Source organism: Puntigrus tetrazona, chromosome 20, assembly GCF_018831695.1.
Source record: "Puntigrus tetrazona isolate hp1 chromosome 20, ASM1883169v1, whole genome shotgun sequence".
NCBI classification, from domain to species: domain Eukaryota; kingdom Metazoa; phylum Chordata; class Actinopteri; order Cypriniformes; family Cyprinidae; genus Puntigrus; species Puntigrus tetrazona.
Genome location: NC_056718.1, coordinates 18494045 through 18506195, shown reverse-complemented (window position 1 = coordinate 18506195; position 12151 = coordinate 18494045). Strand labels below are relative to the sequence as shown.

Here is a 12151-nt window from a genome sequence, read left to right as displayed (position 1 = left end):
CTTTTGTTTCGACAATAAACCATCTATTCCAAAACAGAAACTGAAAAGAGCAGAACAGAACAGGAGGCTATTCAATATGTACATGAGCTGGTTTCTTCATCAAGACAAATTTGGAGAAACGTAACATTCCATGGACCTTTTTCACGTTTCCAGGTTTCTCAGAAGAGGAAGTAGTCATATTTGAAGAGCAGCGTATGGAAGAGTTCCATAAAAATATTTTTTGCAGTCCAATTTTATCAAATAGCAAAAGAAAATATCTGATTTTAATAATTACCTGCAGGCCTACCCGTTAGAAACCCCTCAAAATAGTGTAAACTATTTTTTTGTCATTTGAAGGCAATATAATACAAAGAATATTGTTATAAATGTACATGCATAAAAAAAAAATAAAAATTTGAAAAACTTGAGGATTTACAATGCTGCGATTGTTAAACGCGTCGAAAAACATCAGTCGGCAGTGATCCTGGCTGTGAATGGGTGCCATCAAAATGAAAAGCCGTAAAGCGGATAAAAACATGACAGTAATCCACATGACAGTAACTCCAACCGTCAATTAACATTTTGTAACGTGAAAAGATGCATGTTTTAAATGTAATCCATCACTTCTGGCCAAAATGTTGTATCATAATCCATAAAAAGGCCTCCTCCACTGAAAAAAAGTCTATGCACTATTATCATTTCACATCAGGTCCACAGTTTTTGCTTGCTTGTGCAATTTCTCTCCTGATTCAGATGAGACAACCTGTTTTAATTATGCATATTATTACAAGCACAGTTTTTATATTAACGAGACTGATTGGATTTGTGTGTGATGATTACTCAGCTGTTTCAACTCTCATTCTGACGGCACCCATTCACTGCAGAGAATCTATTGCTGAGCAAGTGATGTAATGCTAAATTTGTCTAAATCTGTTTCAATAAAGAAACAAACTCTTCTATATCTTAGCTTAAGGGTGATTAAATTTTCAGGTAATCTATTGTTTTAATGTCTAATATAGCACCTTAAACAGACGGCTACTGAGGAAAAATTATACAATGAACGGAGAGCATGTAAATTTTGAAGATTTAAACAGATTTAGAAATTTGTAAAAATACTGAAAAAAATATTGTTCACATATTGTATTTACATAAAAAGGCGGTTTAGAAAAATAGCACTAATTATTTAATTTTATGTATATAAATATATGTTAATAGCATTAGATCCACAACAGTTTAGATCTCCTGAATCACCCCAACTGATGCCTTGGCTTGTGTGATGCCATATCTCTCAGATGCTAGCAGGTTTGGACTTTAGGTAAAGTATTGTTAGTTTTTATGTTCAGTGAGTGTGAGAAACACGCAGCAGGAGACTCCGAGCCGAGTCAGACCTCTTGCATTCTCCCTGCTGAGTGTGCAAGCAAACCCAAGACTGTCCACAGAAACAGCACTCTGACATCCGTTTGCGTCAAACTAACAAACTCTGAAATTCTGATTTCGAGATCGATTTACCTGCAGGGCCACCCGTTTCATTCGTTCTTCATCCAGCTCTCTTCGGAGTTCATTGAGCTCTCTCCTGCAAAGTTATGAAAGACGTTACATAATTATGAAAAGCAACAGACTATTTCAACCTTAAGGTTGAAGCAGATTTCAAAGTACTCCATCTACAGTGAATAAATGCCAGGAAACAAAACGATCGCTTACGACTGTTGTGTCTTCAGCAACTCTATGGACAGCACTAGCTCCTTCATCTGAGCCTTAAGATCCTCCACTTCAGATCCTTTCTCTTCTTCCCTGTCAGGTTTTGGTTTGAGCTCAGGGGTTGCCAAAACTGTTTTAGGTACTGTAGATGGTAAAGGTGATGAGACAGACGTCTGCAAGAAAAAGAGAACAAAAAACACAGTGTATAAATGGTATGAAACAGAATTCATGAGCATTTAATAATTTTAAATTTAAAATCTCTTTTTTTGGCTCATTTTATCTAGAAAAGAAACATGCATACACCTGAACATAAGAATTTTTGACTTTCGGCCTTCCCAGACAATTGTATATGACTTAAATATGATTAAATACAAAATCAATAGTAGTTATTAAAACTGATGTGGTTTGGGATTGGAAAAAATGTTCTTGGGAAAAGACCACAATTTCAACTAAAATAATTTTCAACCTAATAATTCAGCATGCACTGTACAATTACAGCATGTGTCAAAACTATTAGCAATATTACTTTTCTTTTTCCCCCCAAATCAAGCAAATTTAAATCTAAAAACTACAACACACCAAAACATGAACCCAATGAAGAGCGACCTCGTGCTAGTACAAATATCAGAACTATTTATGTGAACCAGACAGTATGTTCTCGGCCCGTTTCACAAAAGCTTAACGTAAAGACCACTACATACTAAAATATGTCCTCAAGACTAAAGCTTTATTTAAAAAGAAGAGCCAGACATTCAGTCGAGATCATATCAGAGATGCTGTTTTTCTCACAAACCCATGAGAACATAATTTCATGGAATGTATTTTCAAAAAGTCAAAGTTAATTAGACTTTTACATATCCTGTCAGTTATCTGTTTAATTACTCGGTTCAGATATTGCAGAAAAGCCACACAAGGCGTGTGATCATTTATTTGCTCTCATGTCATTCTAAACCTATTATTTTGTGTGTGAATTGCATGCTATATATATATATATATATATATATATATATATATATATATATATATATCTGAATTACCTTAAACGAATTCTGTGTGGAAGGTGCAACATCAACTTCCTCCACTTTCTCGATTTTCTCAGCTTTCTCAGCAATCTCCTTGCTTGGCTGCAAGACGTTACAAAGCACGTTATGGGAAGAGAAAAGCGCAAATAGTGATGTACTTCAAACGCATCCAATCTAAAGTGTCACTGGTTAGGCCTTTTTTTTTCGATCCAGACAAAAACAATGCTTGGTGGCCACCCTTCACATCATAAGAACACTGTTTTCTCAGTCAAAATAATGTAAAAAATCTATTATAAAAATTGAGAGTTTGTGAAATCAACCAAAAAATATACTAACATATAGCTAGCAACAATTATGTGAACCAAAAAAAAAAATAAAACACTTGACTGGTTGATATAGAAAATGTAATCTAATGTTTTATAAGTAATTTACTATCATTCTAAAGAAATTGTATGTTTTTCTTCTAATATTTCATTTAATTTTAATGAAAATTGTTGCAATATGTCTTATATCCAAGTGGAAGGATGGCACTTAATGAACATGCAAAATGCCCGTTTTGATATGTTACTTTAATTCGTTTTTTTTTCTTAGATAACAAAATAAAAAATGTATTTTTTTATTGCTTTAAATGGAAAGATCCCAGAGCAACTAAGCGTAAATGTGTTTTACACTCACAGAGTGGCCTCTGAGTCCAGGCGGTCTTTTGCCAGGCATCTTTGGTCGCTGCGCGGTAGGGTGGGTTAACTTCTCAGAGGAAGAGGAGACATCATCAAAACTCATGAGATTAACTACAGGAATAAGACACAAAGAAGAACAGCCTTCAGTCAACACAGTCAAAAAAGACCCATCTCAGCCGAATCATAATTAACTAGTTATATATTGAGGCAAAAAATGATTTAGGAGTTACATGAGGCAATTTAAAAGTCACATGAGGTAATAAAGTAAAAAAGTTTGTCTAGAACAAAACCCATCAAAGCAGGAAATTAAAGTTCACGAGGGACGATGGTTATATAAAGATGGTGTCAAAAGATTGAAAATTTTCCAATCAGTCATCCTGGCATGGTTGTCAGTTTTTATATCTTAAAATCTGGCACTAAAAATCCATCTGACCAACTTTATTATGCCCACCATTACCTACAACTCTAATTTATTACTCACCTTCTGAATGGTATCACAGAGACCGCAGACACAAAAACAAGAACCACATGCTCTTAGAAATACTATAAAAAGCAGCGACTATATACAGATTTCCATGAAGTGCAAAATGTCTCATTTCTGACAATATTCTCTTCTAAAAAGAATCAAGATGTCAGCTGCAGTGATATGTTCTTGACCTTTAGAGGCAACGCGATTATAGCACCTTTAAACGGTTACTTTTGTCAACCTTTCATACTGAAGCAACATCCTGTTGTTTTTGTGTGCACAAACAGACAAAGCAGACTCAAACACTGCATTTTCATTTTGAAGAATTTTTGTTTTCTGTTGTTTTTTGGTTTTTTTTCATCAGTTACCTATATTAAAGTGCTTATCTCTAACAGTATTAACAAGTAATGCATAAGTACCAATTTAATAAAAACACCTATTCCTAACTAAAACCTGTTATCAGAACAAGATGGCACTGATTGATTTGTTGCGTCAATCTATGTATCAATCAATTTAACAGACTTTAATTACACTGAACAGATAAAAATATTATATGAAATGTCTAAAACACTGATTAAAGTTTTTTTTGTTGTTGTTGTACATGCAAACAAATATACAATTAGCTTATAAAGAAGCTTATATACGTTTTAACAGTCGAAAACACATTTCTCATATTAATAATTACTAAGAGGCTGATAAAAATGACAGCAATTTGTACTTTTTTTAATTGAAGTCTTAATTAAATAGGAAATAACTTGCCATTGCTAACGACTTCTAAAGAGATCCTTAAAAGAAAAAGAAAATCCCCAAAACAAGATCGACAACATAAAAAGATGGCACCCAAGGCAACTGAGCAGAAATAATAAAGCAGTCTCTTCCTTTATCTTTCACAGGTAATTTGAACATTTTAACCAGCTCTGCAGATCTGGACCGCCACCCTCTGTGCAGGAAGAGTAATCCCGCTCCCAGCAAGGGATCCACGGGGCTAATCCACAAAGAGAGCTCTGCTACACCCAAACAAAAGCAAAAACTAAACCGAGCTGAGAGAAATTGAGCACGCAAGAACCAAAACCATTCCAAACACCAACTTTATGGCCTCCGTGCCAGAGTTAGAATATAGAAATAACCGCTGCCATTTTGTTGCACGCGTAAGAGCACTGCCATCAGAGCCTTGTTGTTGCCTGCTAAACAATTCTGAACTATACTTTGTTATGGTTTTGTCACCACACGACGGCCAGTACAAACCAAAATCAGAACAACTTACCTATTTCTAAATTCTTCTCACCGCTGTCCACAACGTTTTTTGGCTTAATGGGTACAGGTTCGTTCTCTGGTTTTGTTCGTGTAATGGGAACTTCTCCATTTTGCCTGTGGAATTTGTGAGGAAATGTTAGATTAATTTCCTGCGATGTCCACCGTCACACTCTACATGCAACGTATTACTACTGCATATGATATAAATAATAACAATAAAATGATCAGATATTTAGTTTTTAATTCTATTTATTTTATATTGAAAAAGTTCTATTTTTTTTTAATTTTTTTTAAATGTACTGTGCTTCTAAAAATCAAAAAAATGTATCAAGATAAAGCTTATGACACCAACACTTGCTTGGCGGCTGGTGATGGAGCGAGAGGCAGGTCAGGTCGTTTTGTGTGGATGGAAGGACGCAGCAGTCCCTTGTTTGGAGGCACAGGTTTTTTCGGGGGCACGATGGGGCCAGCAGGTTTGGCAGGTTTCTCTGGCAAGGGCTTCACAACTTTAGAGAAACAAATGACACAAATATATTATGAGATAATAAATGTCTCCCCATTTTTCCACAACATTATCTCCTACAAGGTTCTATAAAAGTTCATTATATAGTTAACACAGCAATATTATTAGTTAATTCAACTGGTTATAGAAACAGCTTTCAATCGTCTGAAACGTGCCGCAATTGTCCGCAATCAGTAGACGATTGTGGCAACGGAAGCTAATTATTTAGGCAGAAATGCATAATGCATCTAAATGTACTGAACTGGTCCAAACGACAGCGGAAACTTTCTGAAGTGTTCACAATGACTTGTCTCAAAGTAGGTCAGGAGAGATTTTGGCAGGATGTTTTCACCACATCGACCTGCTCCTATCTTCTTAATTCAATGCTCCTCTGTCATATAAATCAGTCTTTCTGACATTCACTTCCCAAGTCCTGAGTTCAATTTGTGACACTCTGAAATAAGAGAGCCTTCTATCTGATAAACACAAAGTCCTACTTTCAGACGACGCAAAGATTATCAGATATATGCTCCAGTTGAGTGACATTCATATGAGAAAATAATTGACAGGAAGTCTTTGATGTAAACACAATAGCAGATACTCTGAAAAGTTGTTGGTCAGAGTGCATGACTTTTTTTCCTACAAAGTACAACATTATATGAAGTTCATGGTTAACAGTATAAAGTACACACACCAGATGACCTTAATGGCCCCCACCTGCCTTGAGCTGTATTAACAATATTCAGAATTCTTCATAAAGAGGGCTGGGTATTGATACAGTTTTCCTGCTTGAATGTGATCCCATTTAATAATAAGATCTTGATTTTATAATATTTACCTTCAGTATAAGGTGTATTTCAGTTATAATGTCCATTTTGCGTATACGTGAAAGAATACAATGCCAAATGTTTTTTTTTATGTTTTTGAAAAAAAAAAAAGGGCAGACTATGCGGAAGTAAATTTTATAACACTGTGTAACATTATTGCACTGCTTTACAAAGGTTTATGGTGAGATCTCTTTGACTGACCTCAAAATATACTAACAACTTTTATATTAAACAGTTTTTGATTAATAGGAATTTCAAATGAACAGCTTTCCTTTGAAACATATTTTTTTTTCCAACATCATAAATTACCATCACTTAAGGTAAGTTTAATACATGCTCGCTGAATAAAAGCATTTGCTAAATAACTATAAAATAAATTAAATCTATTTATTTTTTAAAGTTTAAATAGTTTTTAATACGATAAGCAAAACATCTAACAGAAACTCCTTCTTACTAAATAATCGAAAAAGTTAAATCTATGCTCTGTTTTGAATGAAATGGCTTATCGCATTCATCAAAGCTGTCTACATTGTGAGAGTTGTGAAGCCAGGCTGTTGCTGTGCAAGAACAGGCTTGAGCAATCTAGTTTCATTGTGATGCAGTGCTTGTCTGTAGTGAAGACAGGGTGAAGAAAAGAAAACGGTTTCTGTTTGGAAGCACATGTAAATAAGCAAGAAAGATTCTCTCTTAAAAAAAATGCTGAGCAAATGATGTATAAATATAAATTCACATTCAATTAAATTAGCGCTATTACGATTTTGGGGGTATGGGAAGGTAACAGGTAGTTAACAGATATTAGTTATTTCATATTAACCAATAAAGAACTACAGCTGTACTCAGCAACTCACTGCTTTTTTCATTCTTTATGGCAAGAAGAATTTGTGGACTAACAGGAACTGGGCAGTGGGTCTTCTCTTACCTTTATCTTCAGGCCGTGGCTGCGGTTGTTTCTTGTCCACGCTGGCCTCTGGTTTCAGGACTGAGAAACGAAACATATTGACAGAGTTAAAATGTTTTTTTTTTTTTTTAGATAATGCACTGAAGATAGAGCAGCTCTAGACACGGCAGATAAAAGAATGATGTGACTTCTGAGACAGACGTCAATGACTTGCATTTCCTGTGTGGGTTGGAGAGACAGACTAAATCTTTGCAACCCTCTATGCAAGCTCGGGATGATGAGGTGCCTTTTGATGCAGAACAACATCCGCTTTTTTTGTTTGCATATTTTGGAGGTACTGATATTTTCCATTTCAGCTGCATTATCAGTTTACATCTGCACTGACAGACCATACGATTTTGTCCCCAGTCACTCTAAACTAATACAAATCATACGTATGTTTTTGCATTAAACATTAAAACACATTTACACTTAGACAGCAAATATCTCTTGCCCGACTGGATTTCTATTTAATTAATACCCCACTGATCACGCAAAGGTTTCAATATCTTACAAACCTTAATATTTCAGTGATGTTAAGAGACGTATGGAATGCAAATATGATATAAAAGTAATGTTACATAACTCAAATGTATTTATACGTTTATAGCTGCCATGGAGTGAATAAAATAAAATAAAAAAATTCGAATAAAATAATTTTTTTGTGCGTGTAGGTTGACCAATGTTCTGTACAATAACAACAGCCAATAAAAATGAGAACAACATCTCAGAATGAAAAAAGACTCATAAATAAGCAAATAAAACAAATGTCAAGGGAGAAAATGAGAGCTACGTTGCTCAAACTATAAATGAATACAATCTCAAATTTCTTTTAAAGGTGAAAGTAAGATATAAAAGCAAGCTGATTGCAACGCTTTGGCCCGACAAAGAGGCATGGGCAGGTATGGCCTTTGTGTTCAATGTAATAACTGAATATGTCAAATTAGTTGGCATCACCTCTAATCATCTCAGCATACACCAGCATGCTTCTCTGAAAACCACAAAGAGAGCGGCTCAAATCAATATGCCATCTTACACCAGTTATTATGCTGACACATAGACACGTTCCCTTTAAGTACCACTATCAAGAGTCATCAAATGATGTCAGCTGCCTGTAGCTAATAATTTAGTATTTCATATTTTTGAAAGTGACTGGCAGGCGAAAACAAGCAAAAGATGTTTGATGACAATGAGCTTTAAAGGGATAGGGTCAGTGTTGGTGACTTAACAGTTGCTAGTCCTCGTTAAATTAACATTAAGTGCCAAAAAAAAAAAAAAAAAACCTTATGACCTTGAGCAAATGATAACAACATTTTTGGGTGAACTATCCCTTTAAAAATCACAGGGCTTTTATTACATATGATTGCGAGACAGTCATTGAGCATAACCTCATCAACCAGAACACGTACGATGGCACTTCAAGCTCTTTTATACCTCAGTGGTCTCAAAGCAGCTTAAACCGAGAAGAAAAAGGTAAAATGTTGTAATCAAATTCATGCAATCAGTGAGATGTTAAGAGGTGTGTTAAAGACGTGAGGTCATACCTGGGGTTTTGGATGGTGGCGGGGGCTTCTTTGGCTTCTGTGGAGAAACAACAACAAAACAAGCCTGTGATTTACAATATTATTTATATCTGGAACTAATCAGGATCATTTTGAGATTAGATTCATCTCAAATCATGCTGGAGAACACAATCGTCAGGTTATAAACAAACAATCTACTGCTACTTCTATTTAGACCAACGCATGCTAAATACTAAGACATTATGAAATTAATGTTTTTTTTCCATTAACCATTTTCTTAATACATTTCTATGCTGATTATATTTTGTAAATGACAAAAATGCATTAAGTCTTCAGTAATGCATTAAGTCAGGCTCCTATAAACCCTAGAGGTCGAACAACAGAAGTTTTCAGAAGAACGAGACAAATTAAAATTAGCAGGAACTGAAACTGGAAATCCCCCAGCCTCCTCTTTGATGCCTCTGGAAGATTTGATGATTCTCGCAACATATTAACCAAATCAATGAATGGGCTGCATTGATTACCAAATAAATCAACTTACTTGACACGTAATCAAAGCAGCAGGGAGAGTTCAAACAACAATCAGTTCAGCATTTCTAAGCTCCTTTCATGTAACGCGTGGTCTTTCGTGTATATAACTGTAGAATTCAGGCACTTATACATGGCAACTTATGCCTAAACAATTTTGTATGCTGATTAAAAGGATAACAAAAAAATGCTCCAAGAACAAATAGGAATTCATAACTGAAATCTAATCTACACGTTCTTAATTTAAAGAGAGCCAAGTGCTGCTGAAAGTAAGATTTATGACTTTCATGAGAAAAAAAAATATGTATAGTAATTGAAATAGATAAGTGTATACACTTTGTAAGTGAAACACTTACAGTGTCTTTTGGATGTTTTCTTTCCACTTGTCTGAAAAAAACACTTCACAAATCTCAAAATTGACAGGTGCATGAAAAAAAACCCCATGTTTTTGGTTTTGTGATAATTTAAAGGGATTACCTACAGCCAAAGCCGGATTAAGTTAAAACGTTTGAAAGGTTATGGATACAAATATTTTTCCTTCTAACGTTTTAGCAAACAGATGCTTATGTTTATTAAATATACTGATAAATGCACACATGTAGCCGTTTTTATACAGGAATTGCCCTAAAGTAAGTCTATATAGTAATAGCTATATATTTGGTTAAATTACTGTCACACACGGTTCAAGCAAACTCAACTGTTCACAATTTAGTGAGACCATCTCGAACCAACCCTATCTATGAAGAAATCACTTTAGGGCCAAAAAGAGGCAAAACAATTTCCTCTCTCTGAACATCAGAGACAAACCTAAAAGTCAAGTGCTGAGGGGTTAATACTCAATCGCTCATGGCACAAAGAGAAAAAACGATCAAACAGCAGACTGGATCTTTTTGTTCAAACATTAAGATTTAATTACAGCTAAAGCTAAACCTGTCAATTTATGCAATATATTCATGCATTTAATAATACAGATAACTGATGATAGTCATGCATTAATACAAAAATAAAAAATTTAAACTTATATAAAAGCATTAATAATAACGTATTAAAAAGGCCCAACAATGTGGTATTACTGCATCTTGGGTACTGTTTTTTTAAATGCTCTATAATTGCAGTCAACTACAATTTAAAGAAATTGCCTTCCTGCCCTCGGTCCCCTTCATTCCTGATGTGGAAATCAATGTCTCATCACCTGACAGGATGCTTAAAGGACAAAGGCTTGATCACATCGTGGGCTTTTTGGAGTCCATTGGAGGAATGAACACTTTCACATTTTCATGAATTGCTCGCTGACCTCCAGATCACATGAGCTTCAGCTCATCACATTCTCACTGCAGCAGCACAAAGACAATCATTCACCAATCAGGTTAAAAATGAAAAGATAAAAAAGGAAAAAAACAAACAAAAAAAAAAAAACCGGGAGCATATCAACCCATGAGGCTTCACAGAATTTCTGTAAAAAAAATGTATGTGCCAGAACAGAGCTTTTGCCTGCACAAACCCTCTGTTTGTTCTCTAGATATGGTAGATGGTGCTTTGAACAAATAAGCTGCTTCTCACAATAAAAAGGGCCTGTTGCTCCACGGTTTGCCAAAATGTGGTTAAACACGCACCCTGAGGTTAAACCTGAAGACTCCTAAACTAAAATGAAGCTGTGTTTATGAAATGCTTGGAGATGATAAGGAGCCGTTATTGATTTAACTGTTTGATTCGATGTTAACTTGATATTGCCTGAAAAAAAACAATAAGCACTGCCTACCTCCTCTGGTTCTTGTTTAGAAGACGCTTTAACGGAGCCTTTGGATGCGAGTGTCTGTATAGGAGGAAAAAAAACCCAACTTATTAGAGATTATTTTGAAGAAGATTTCACTTGTCATAAGAGTAAAAACTTTTATGTTCGACATAAAAGTAGGTGATTCTGATATTTTATAATTGCAGGGCTGTACTGAGTGGTTCCCAAGGTAAACATCAAAAGCAGCATTAATGAATGCAAATGTACCTCTTTGTCTGCCTCAGGAAGCAGAGTTACAAAGTTGTCTGGGAAAACTCCATTCTTGCCATTGACCTCTCCTCTCCACCAGCCCGGCTCTCCTGTGTCCTAAAACATCAAAACGATCGAAAACATGAACAGCTTATCTTATAAAATATACAATACACCTTAAAAGCTTAAATACACATTATTATGAATGAGAAACGCGGACATATCCCTTGCCACTAGATGGTGGTCATGTTTAAAACATTTCCAACTTTGATCTGCTTCCTGCTCAAGGCCTTTGCCTAACAATAGCTGACTGCGGGAAAACGGTTTCCACGTGCCTTAAATGAACCAGACACACCCTTCGGTTGCTAATAAAACAGAAGCCAGGGGTAATGAGATGCATCAGCCACAGTATAATAAATGTCTGCAGATAGGATCAAAGACACACAAAAAATTAAATAACGCCCCAAAAAACCCTCTTATCTCTGATCACTGTAGATCATCACTGCAGAAATCCCATCTGAGGTCTCTGCACTAGCAACAATTATATCACATATCATGCCTGTTTTTGTAAATGAACTTTAATTTCATTTTAGGGTGATTTTGTCCCCATGATTCAATCCATGCTTCATATTTTTAATGTTATATGTAATTCTAATATGAACCATGACTCTTTGGCACAACTTACAAAAATGTGGACCAACTGCCTAGGCTTGTTTGTGTCAGGTAGTGTTTTCACACACCAGACTGAACTACAGTA

General features: G+C 35.3%; 1 protein-coding gene across 2 annotated transcripts in view; it reads right to left on the bottom strand.

Moving 5' to 3' along the window:
* Positions 1–12151, bottom strand: part of LOC122324770 (CD2-associated protein) — a 30594-nt gene that overhangs the window by 1707 nt on the left and 16736 nt on the right. Inside the window, exons 9-18 of one of the 2 annotated variants that reach the window (XM_043219437.1) lie at positions 11413–11511; positions 11173–11226; positions 8907–8943; positions 7345–7404; positions 5455–5602; positions 5107–5210; positions 3375–3487; positions 2715–2801; positions 1681–1850; positions 1489–1552 (exon numbers count right to left, since the gene is read on the bottom strand). In XM_043219437.1, the coding sequence (XP_043075372.1) occupies positions 1489–1552; positions 1681–1850; positions 2715–2801; positions 3375–3487; positions 5107–5210; positions 5455–5602; positions 7345–7404; positions 8907–8943; positions 11173–11226; positions 11413–11511 (936 nt within the window). Of the gene's footprint in view, positions 1–1488; positions 1553–1680; positions 1851–2714; positions 2802–3374; positions 3488–5106; positions 5211–5448; positions 5603–7344; positions 7405–8906; positions 8944–11172; positions 11227–11412; positions 11512–12151 lie in introns of both variants that reach the window. The other variant, XM_043219436.1, reaches the window with a different exon arrangement.